This window comes from Chanodichthys erythropterus, chromosome 8 (genome assembly GCF_024489055.1).
Source record: "Chanodichthys erythropterus isolate Z2021 chromosome 8, ASM2448905v1, whole genome shotgun sequence".
Classification (NCBI taxonomy): Eukaryota; Metazoa; Chordata; class Actinopteri; order Cypriniformes; family Xenocyprididae; genus Chanodichthys; species Chanodichthys erythropterus.
In genome coordinates, this window is record NC_090228.1 from 34366638 (window position 1) to 34376987 (window position 10350).

A 10350-nucleotide genomic window follows, 5' to 3' on the forward strand; every position below is an offset into this window, starting at 1 on the left:
AACCAGTTTTGCTTTAGAACACCCACAATCCAAGTAAATGTGTTAACTCTTGAATGACTGACTGAAAGTATGCCTTATTTGGAATTGATTTAATTCTTTTCCTCTTCTCTAAATCCTGACTTGAGTGAAATCTGTTTAAAATGTATCATATTCCATGTAATAGAAATTATGTTAAAATGGTACTCTGCTAAAGCAGAGACGGGAAGTAACACCTATGGTATGATTGGGGGCAGAGAAAAGCCCTTTTGAAACAGGACGATATCTGATTGGCTAAAACTCTTCTCAGGGGTGTGACAAACACCTAAGTTTAAATAGTCATATCGCAAGACAGTGAACTAGACAACAAAACTAGAAGAAAGAACCGGTCAGCAGAGACCAGAGTAAGCAGAACAACTAGTAACCATGGGGTAACAAGAACAGACAAGCAGCTCATTCAAGCCATCCAACTTTCACACTTTCACTTTTCTTTTCCACTGAAAGTCTCGTGTTCTAAGTTTTGCCACAAAGTTCAACCAACAACTTATGCCGCTTCAACTTCAACTCCGGCGACAAAGAGACTTCCTTTTGTCTTTCCAGCTCAAACATGATTGGGTTTTACCAAACACAATCTGGACCCTGCGACAGATCATTGATTTGGAAAACCTTTCTCTGCACACCCACGAGAAGATTCACATTTAAAGTCGACTTGGGCAAGTATCTCCAGATTAAAACTGAACTAGTGCATTTAAATTAATTATTCATGGTTCGTTCAGGTCTTTGAAGTGCATATTTGAAGTGCCAGGTATTCTGTTCATCATATCACTCTCTCTCTCTTAAAACTCCTTCTCTCTCATTTCCTTTCTTACTGCAACATGTATGAATGTTTGTGTGTGTGCGTGTGTTTGTGTTAGATTAAATAAATTCTCATGTAGATTTTAAAAGAAAGTGTCTTGTATTATGTGCTTCTATAATTTAATGACTTAAACTGTCGATCTTAAAGTTACTAAAGCTCTAATCAGTGTGTTCACGATTGTTGGATATTTATATCCGCTACAAGAGCTTATTATGGCTCGAGCAAATGAACGCTGAGCGACTCAGTTGCTCGGTCGTAAACTAAACAACTCTATATAATTCCCTATAAATGAATTATTTCATTATTTCATTTTTCTAATTTTACTTCCTGGGATGTGTTCCCTACAATAGTAAGAAAAGTGGCAGTCATGAGATATTAATAAGAAAAGCACAAATACAACATCCTTCAGTCTAATTATGATAGCCAATTTTTGCTGCGTCATGAAATAAACCAATAATCTGGTTTTGAGTTAAATAAGTGTTAATAAATACATTTATTAAGTATTTATAACATGTGAGTTAAAAACGGCTCACTATTTGGCAGGTATTGCATTAAAATCGCCCTTTTTATTCATGCAGTTATAACTGCATTATTAATGATTTCATTAACAAACACCTTTATAAACCCTTTACAAAGGGAACCTTAATGTAAAGTGTTACCATATATATTAATTCTAGCTTTAATATATAAGCTTTTAAACAGGTTAAGCTTACATGTATTCTTTTGAGCTTTTATATCAATTATTATGTCTATTTGTTTGTTTCACTTGCATTGATATTCAGATATTTTCTTTCAGCTGCCTTCTCAAAATTGTCCTGAGAGGAAATGCATTTAATTTCATGATTCACTCTTGTGCTATTGTGTCTCTGGACTAGAGCTGCGGTGATTCACTAACGTGAAACCAGACTTCATTCATGTCAGTAAATTACACTGTCTGAATCATTCCCTATCCCCTATATAGTGCATTATGTGCCATTCACAACATAGAAAATCATAAATTTGTGAACAAGTGACCGATTTTAGCTGCAGCTTCAGCATCTATTTATAATGTAGTGGGCAGGGCTTCAGATTCTAGAGAGCATTTAAATGGGCAGAAAATCTGATGAGAAGCTGAAGTGCAGAGTGATGTCATCAAAATCACTGATACATATTAGCAGAAATGAGAGACTGTATGTTTTGAATGATAGTATCTTCTAAATGCATTTTTTTCTTTATTCATTTGTCATAAGTATAAAGGTTAAAGAGAATTATCAAATCAGTTTCTTGATTTTATAACATTTTACAAAATATTTAAAAATTTTACAAAAAAGCAGGAATGAGGAACCTTTTTACAGACACACTTGTTTTTCACACGTCACTCAAACACAGAACCAGGAAATGTGAGTTCAGAGTAAGAGAAACTGGAAGTGTAGTTGAGCTGTTGTGTGTTTGTGTCTCTGTATTCATGCAGTAAAATGGCAGAAGCCAGAATTTCAGTGGATCAGAATGAGTTCCTGTGTCCAGTGTGTCTGGATCTCCTAAAGGATCCAGTGACCATTCCCTGTGGACACAGTTACTGTAAGAGCTGTATTACAGACTGCTGGGATCAGGAGGATCAGATGAGAGTCTACAGCTGCCCTCAGTGCAGACAGACCTTTAGTCCAAGACCTGCTTTAGCTAAAAACACCATGCTGGCTGAAGTGGTGGAGAAACTGAAGAAGATTAAACTTCCTGCTGACTGTTACGCTGGAGCTGGAGATGTGCAGTGTGACGTCTGTACTGGAAGAAAACACAAAGCTGTCAAGTCCTGTCTGGTGTGTCTGAACTCTTACTGTCAGAATCACCTTGAACAACATGAGAGTTGGTTTAAAGGAAAGAGACACAATCTGACTGAAGCCACTGGACGACTGCAGGAGATGATCTGCCAGAAACACGACAAGATCCTTGAGGTTTTCTGCTGCACTGATCAGAAGTGTATATGTCTGCTGTGTATGGATGAACATAAAAACCACATTACTGTATCATCTGCAGCACAGAGGACAGAGAAACAGGTATGAACTTAAAGAGGTCTCATTATGATCATTTACAGGGTCATAATTTAGTTTATAGGGTCTACTAGAATACATTTTTACATCATTTAATGTTTAAAAATCATTTCAATCATTTTTCTTATAATTTGCATTGTTGTGCCAGTTTTCAACCTCTGTCTGAACGCTGTTTTAGTTTCAAAAAATCACGGTCTGCTCTGTTTGGTCAGCTGGTCCCAGTCTGCTGCAATTGGTTTACTGCTTAGGGTGTGAGTCGGAAATGTAATGCGCCTTACCATAATTGGCAAGTATCAGCTGTGGAGGCTTCCTGAGAGGCTGTGAACACTTCTGTAACTACACTAAGATGTCAGTTTTGCTGTATCAGTTCAAACCTGAGTCCAAAAGACCCTTTTCACATTTCCGGGTTTCTCAGAAGCGGAAGCCGTCATAGTTGGGTAAAATTCTATAGCGGAGAATGAGAGAATACATTAAATATATTTTTTGTATTTCCATTTGCTCAAATAGCAAAAGAAAACCTCCACAATAGTGTTTTCACAACTTTCATAAATAGGACAAAAATAGAGAGCGATTGATAACGGCAGTCAGAAGAGAAAAATAATTTACTGTCACTCCCATAGCTTCTGTATTAGAAACATCCTCACAGCAAAGTTAACTAGGTTTTTGTAATTTGATGCAAAGGTAATATAATACTAAGTATATTGTTATAAATACACATGTTTTTAAAAAATATGAAAATGAAAATGAAAATATAAAAAACTTTGCTGGATTTACGATATTGATGACCGTTAAAAAAGGGGTCATGAACTGTGTTGTTTTATTATTTTATGTTTCCTGGGGTGCACTTACAATGTTAGTATGCTTTTTACTTCAAAGACTGATCATTTAGAATTAAAAGAATTAAATTTAAAATTTTTCCTACCCTGATTTTAGCCCTCTGATTTGAATGCTCTGTTTTGTACTGGTCCCTTGAGCGACCATCCCTTTCTTTTGGAGAAAGGGATGGTCGGTCTCTTTCACAGGCTGCCGTTCAAGATGTTGATGCAGAAACGCATTTTCGAATGCATCTGTCCTCAAGACTGGTTCGCAGTGACTGAAATGAAGTATGCATTCTTTTATGTCTTGATTCTTCCTCGCCACAGACCCTTTCTTCGTGTTCGAGGGTCGGCATATCAGTACAAAGGCCTACCCTTTGGGCTGGCCCTGTCACCCTGTGCCTTTACCAAGGTCGCGGAGGCAGCCATTGTTCCTCTCAGGGAACGTGGTGTTCGCATTCTCAACTATTTCGATGACTGGCTCATTCTAGGTCACTTGCGAGAGCAGGTATCTGGTGTTAGCTCACCTTAGCCCGTTGGGTCTTTGGGTCAACTGGGAAAAGAGCAAACTTGCCCCCGGGCAGAGGATCTCTTTACTCGGGATGGAATTGGACTCAGTCATTCGGACAGCGTGCCGTACAAAGTCAGGGAAGCAAGGACCAGGTCCTTCTAGTTGTACCCTATTGGCCCAGCTGGGCCTGGTTCCCCGAACTGATGCTCCTCACGACAGCTCCTTTTTGGCCCATTCCTCTGAGGAAGGAGACTCAGAGATGGTGCACCCTATGGCACCTGCGTCTGGACCTCTGTAAACTTTATGTCTGGTCCCTGGACGGGACGTGGAGGTTCTAGGTGGCCTACCCCAGTCAGTGGTAGACACCATCACTTCTGCTAGAGCTCCTTCTATTAGGAACCTCCATGCTCTGAAGTGGAACCTGTTCATTGAGTGCTGTTCTTCTCACTGAAAGAACCCCTGAACTTGCTTGATTGGGTCAGTGCTTTCCTTCCTGCAAGATGGGTTGGAGCAAAGGTTGTCTCCTTCCATACTTAAGGTGTATGTTGCTGCTTTTGCCGCACATCACAACGCAGTTGATGGTAAGTTCTTAGGGAAGCATGACCTGATCGTCAGGTTTCTGAGGGAGGCGAGGAGACTGAATCCGCCTCGTCCTCACTCTATACCAGCTTGGGACTTGTCACTAGTGCTTACAGCTCTACGGGAACCACCCTTCAAGCCTTTGCAATCAGCTGAGTTAAAAGCTCTGTCCCTTAAGACAATTTTCCTTAGTTGCATTGGCCTCTATCAAGAGGGCCTGCATGCATTCATTGACTTGCATGCTTTTTCGGTCAATGAATCGTGCCTGGAATTTGGCCCGGGTGACACTCACGTTATCCTGAAACCCCGGCCTGGATATATGCTCAAGGTTCCTACCCCTTCTTTTAGAGATCAGGTAGTAAACCTGCAAGCGCTGCCCTCAGAGGAGGCAGACTCCAGCCCTGGCTTTGCTCTGTCCCATCCACACTCTGCACCTGTACGTGGATAGAATGCAAAGTTTTAGGACCTCAGATCAGTCTGTTACGGAGGCCAGCAGAAGTTTGTTTACCATTAACCATTTAGACTGAATGGGCAGGCGAACTTGTGAATCAACGGTGACTCTTATGATTAAACCTGTAACAACATTACTTCACTGATACTGGATTCATATCTGTTTACTTGATGATTTATGTGATGTTTCTCCTGTTATTGGTTTGTCCTTTAGCACCAGCTGAAGGAGACACAGAGGTGGTTCCAGCAGAGGATCCCGCAGAGAGAGAAAGATCTTCAGCAGCTGAGAGAGGCTGTGGTGTCTCATAAGGTGAGTCTGGAGAAGAAGAGAAGTTTGAGAAGTCTCAGTCAGGACTCACTGAAGCCACTGTGTGATTGTGATGTGTGTCCTAACAGCGCTCTGCACAGACAGCAGTGGAGGACAGTGAGAGGATCTTCACTGAGCTCATCCGCTCCATTGAGAGAAGAGATCAGGAAAAGACTGCAGTGAGTCAAGCTGAAGGACAACTGGAGCGACTGGAGCAGGAGATCAATGATCTGAGGAGGAGAGACACTGAGCTGGAGCAGCTTTTACACACACAGGATCACATCCATTTCCTGCAGGTAACAGAGATCTAGAAGAACAGGATCATAGTGGACTTGAGCAAGAGACTCACAGAGAAACATTTCATGAGAGCAGAATGAGCCATTGACTGAAGTGTTGATCTGTGTGTTTGGTTATTATATAATCATCAGTCAGACTCTCATCTGATCATCTTCTTTTGAAATAGATGCACTAAGAAATGTAGTTCAGTTCTGGAAATCTCTTAAGAAACATTTTTCTGAAATATATATTGAGCTTCCAGACAGCAACAGCTCAAAACTTAACTAATATTTAAACATATTTCCCATAATCTCTTTACTTATAATTTTACAATCTTTTGTTTACCAAAATCAGATAATCTTCAAACTAGCTGAAAACTTTTATAATAAATTTTCATAACTATTTACCAGCTGATGCTGTGAAAGTGTTGGATTGAGGAGAGTTACTAAAGATCAACAAGAGCTGCTCAAATCTGACAGTAGTGCAGGTTATTGGCTGAAGTGTGGAGGTGATGAGCTTTGATTTCTGTTTTCTGTAGAGTTTCCAGTCTCTCTCAGCTCCTCCTGAATCTACAGATGTAAATGTTGATACCTTCAGTTCTTTCTCCTCTTTTGATGGCGTGAGAAAATCTGTCTGTCAGCTGAGAGACAAACTAGAGGATTTCTGCAAAGAGGAGCTCAAGAAGATCTCTGACAGAGGTAAAGTCCTGGAGATTCATCTACTCTCAGAAATGATCCTCCATCATCTCATATCATGTGGAAGATCATGTTAGAAATGTCTTAGGAACGGTTGCAAGGATAATTTTCTCTTGACATGATAATCACACTCTTCTTGTCTGTTGATTTCCACAGTCACTTTCACCAACATTGTTCCCAGAACCAGGAATGACTTCCTACAATGTAAGTCACTGAGAAAACAAGCAGAAAAACTCACTGAGTGTGTTCATGTTCTTCCTGTAGAATGAGAAAGAAAAACATGACAGAAGAGTTTTATAGCTGATCATGTAAATGATGATTTGCACAGGATATCTGGTAAACTGTACTGAGACACTGCCGATATATTGAACATGAAGAGTTCAGATACATTAAAAGATCAGATTCATAATTCCTGATTGTGATGTGTTTTATCTCCATCAGATTCCCATCAGTTCACTCTGGATCTGAACACAGTCAATAAACGCCTCCGTCTGTCTGAGAGGAACAGAGTGATTACTTACATTGACACAGATCAGTCATATCCTGATCATCCAGACAGATTTGATGGTGTTTCTCAGGTGTTGTGTAGAGAGAGTGTGTGTGGACGCTGTTACTGGGAGATTGAGTGGAGTGGTGATGTGTTTATATCAGTGTCATATAAGAGCATCAGCAGGAAGGGACGGGGTTATGAGTGTTGGTTTGGATATAATGATCAGTCCTGGAGTTTGTTCTGTTATTTCTCCAGTTACTCATTCAGACACAATAACATAGTGACTGAACTCCCTGTAAAGTCCATCAGCAGGAGAATAGGAGTGTATGTGGATCACAGTGCAGGAACTCTGTCCTTTTATGGCATCTCTGGAGACACAATGAGCCTCATCCATACAGTCCAGACCACATTCCAGGATAGACCACTCTATCCTGGGTTTAGGGTTTATAATGATGGATCATCAGTGAAACTGTGTTGAATCAGAATAGACTGTAGAGAGATTCTACCCATGATAAATCAGTAACAGTGAGATGTTATAGAGTCTCTTATTTTATACTACAGCTGAACTTCTGTCAGTGAAATAACATGTCAGAATAAATTTGTGTAATGAATCCTCATATAGACAGTAAGATCAGTGTGTGTTTGTGAGTCATGATGAGTGATGGTGTGTATCTGTGCTTTTCACGAGTTCACATTTTCATAAAATTAAATACAGTAAGAGTTATGCATATTTGGTGTGCTGTCTGGGTGGAGGGCTCCAAGCTCTGAAGTTTTGGCCCGAACCCAGAGTACTCCCCCAGTTGTGGTAAAGGTAGATAGAACTGAAGTGAGGAGATGAGAAGTGAGGGATGCTGATAAACTCTCAGATGAACAGAGGTAAGTCTGCTGTATTTATACCTCTTGTCATTGGTTTGCATTGATTAACTGAATGCTCTCCACCTGAGCTGATTAGGTTAATTATCTGCACCAGTTCCTCCCGAACTTTGTTAATAAAACATCATTTCTCAACCTCTTTTTATGTTGATGGAAATCACAGTCATTCAGTTCTTATTGTAGTGTCACATAAATAATTTTTATTATTACTGTAAAAATTACCTTTCATTAAAATGTATCATTCCATAAAAAATGTAATTTGTCATAAAATTGAAAAATGTCAATTTATTAATAAATGCAAAATATATAAACCCAAATTATTTGATCATACTGTAAACTCTTGATCAGTGAAAGTATGATTCTCTGTCAACGTCTCACCTAGGCAGACAGATTCATTCTCCTTCAGTGGTGACAATCATTTCTCTTTGCTGGATCTTGAGATTTGAAGCCGCCTTCGCCTGCAAGCAGCTTGATTTGGCAGACTCAGTGCCTCTCTCCTGCAAGCTGATCAGCTCGCTGCTTCTCTGCTCGCTGCTCTCAAGAAGCTCTGATCAGTGCACCGCTTCTCAGAAGCCGGATTAGTTCGTCGTTCTCAAGCAGTTCTGTTTCCCATGCGGCTCTCAAGCAGCATTGTCAGCGCTTTCGCTCACGAGCCACCTGCAGCATTAAGTGTGCCTGTGTCTGAGCTTCCCCTGCCTTGGCAGGCAAATATGAGAGCATATTTCTAAAAGCACATTTTTTTGCCAAAGCATTCCAGCTCCTCTGCTTTGGAGTCGCCCCGGGCCCTACTCATTTCGACGTACATCCTGTGATTTTTAACGACCACTGAGAGTCAGGACCTCGGTTTAATGTCTCATCTGAAGGACGGTGCTTTTTGACAGTATAGTGTAACCATCACTATACTGGGGTGTTAGGACCCACACAGACTCTGCTGGCCTCACTAACACCTCTTCCAGCAGCAACCTAGTTTTACCAGGAGGTCTCCCCATCCAGTTACTAACCAGGCTCAGCCCTGCTTAGGTTCAGTGGGCAACCAGTCTTTGGCTACAGGGTGATAAGGCTGCTGGCTGCTGCTGGCAGTTCGCTCAAAGGTCCCTGTTATTCAATGGCGTGGTCCCCACCTCCGTGACGAACGTGCATGTCCTGTGCTCCGAGGTGAAAACGCTATGCTGACAAAGAGAGCCATAGAAGTGGTTCCTCCGAGTCCAGGCTTCTACAGCGTTACTTCCCCCGTCCCAAAAGAAGGACAGTGGTCTCAGACCCATCCTAAATCTCAGACATCTGAACCAGGCCCTTAATAAAGCACCAGAGCCTCTCGTAGATACGCCCAGGGGACTGGTTCTTTTCTCTGGATCTGAAGGATGCTTTTTTTCACATCAAGATAGCCCCCTATCACAGGCGCTTCTTGAGATTCACCTTTGAGGGAGTGGCATATCTGTACACGGTCCTTCCGTTCGGAGCTGTCCCTAACTCCCCGTACTTTCTACAAAGTGTATGGATGCGGCTCTTTTCCCTCTGAGACAGATGGGAATCCGCATACTTAGTCAAAGGCCAAGCTAGTGTCCACACAGGTGCCTCTTCCTCAACCACCTAGAGTGTTTGAGGCTCAGGGACAGTTTTGCCAAAAGATCATTGTCCCTCAGCCAACACTATTTTGTTCCTGGGAACAATTATCAACTCGACCCAGATAAGGGTTGTAGATCTTGCTAGGAATGAGCTCTGGCCATACAGCAGCTTGTGGCAACCTTTACACTTGGAGCTTCTCTGCCGCTCAGAACATTTCAGAGGATGCTATGTCTCATGAGATCTGCATCGCTGGTACTTCAGCTGGACTTGCTCCATATGTGCACTCTACAGTTCTAGCTGAAACCCTGGAGTTCCATCTCACGCCTGGCGTCTTGGACTCTTTTGCACCAAGAATGGTAAACCAGGCCTGCCCCCTGGATGAATCCCTGTTGGTACTTGCAGGGCGTGGCTGTGGTGATGGTGTGCAGAAGGAAAGTCATCTTCACAGATACTTCCAAGACAGGCTGGGGAGCCCTGTGTAAAGGCAACCCAGCCTTTGGCACTTGGACGAGCGAGGAAAGCGAGCTGTACATCAACTGCCTGGAAATGCTGGCAGTCTGTTCCTGAGCGGGACAGTATGACAGTTGTGTCCTTCTCCATAAATAACCAGGAAGGCCGGGCTCTCCTCTAAACCCTTCTTCACCCTCTCCTCGAAACCCTTCTATATGTAGTGTATATCCATCCAAAGAGCAGATGCTGTTTTCTGCTTCTACAGCACCATTTTTGAGGTGGTACAAAAACTACAGTCAATTTCACCCAAAGCACAGAGTTTTATATTGGGCGATTTTAATCATGTGTCGCTAAAAAAAAGCATTGGCACACTACTAAAATCCAGGCTTTTGGAAGTAAAAAAGACACTGAGCAAAAATGACTTGTTTGAAATTGGGCACTTATCAAGGCCATCTTGAGTGGTGCAATAGCAACACCTGAAG

At 41.7% G+C, this 10350-nt stretch overlaps 1 protein-coding gene across 2 annotated transcripts; it reads left to right on the top strand.

Annotated features, from left to right (window-relative positions):
• Window positions 1-354: 354 nt before the first annotated feature.
• On the top strand, window positions 355-8434 carry LOC137024024 (tripartite motif-containing protein 16-like). 2 transcript variants are annotated; one of them, XM_067391178.1, is made up of 7 exons: window positions 355-407; window positions 2283-2862; window positions 5426-5521; window positions 5608-5814; window positions 6333-6492; window positions 6646-6693; window positions 6931-8434. In XM_067391178.1, the coding sequence occupies exons 1-7, from the start codon at window positions 403-405 to the stop codon at window positions 7455-7457; spliced, it is 1623 nt and encodes a 540-aa protein (XP_067247279.1). In that variant the 5' UTR covers window positions 355-402; the 3' UTR covers window positions 7458-8434. The 2 variants fall into 2 exon arrangements, with proteins under 2 accessions (XP_067247279.1, XP_067247280.1); XM_067391179.1 differs by having other exon boundaries at window positions 361-689.
• The last annotated feature ends 1916 nt before the right edge of the window (window positions 8435-10350 follow it).

Coding starts and splice junctions, on each gene's coding strand:
- LOC137024024 (XM_067391178.1), top strand. Junction 5,522..5,607: donor AGGCTGTGGTGTCTCATAAG/GTGAGTCTGGAG, acceptor GTGTCCTAACAG/CGCTCTGCACAGACAGCAGT. Junction 5,815..6,332: donor ATCACATCCATTTCCTGCAG/GTAACAGAGATC, acceptor TGTTTTCTGTAG/AGTTTCCAGTCTCTCTCAGC.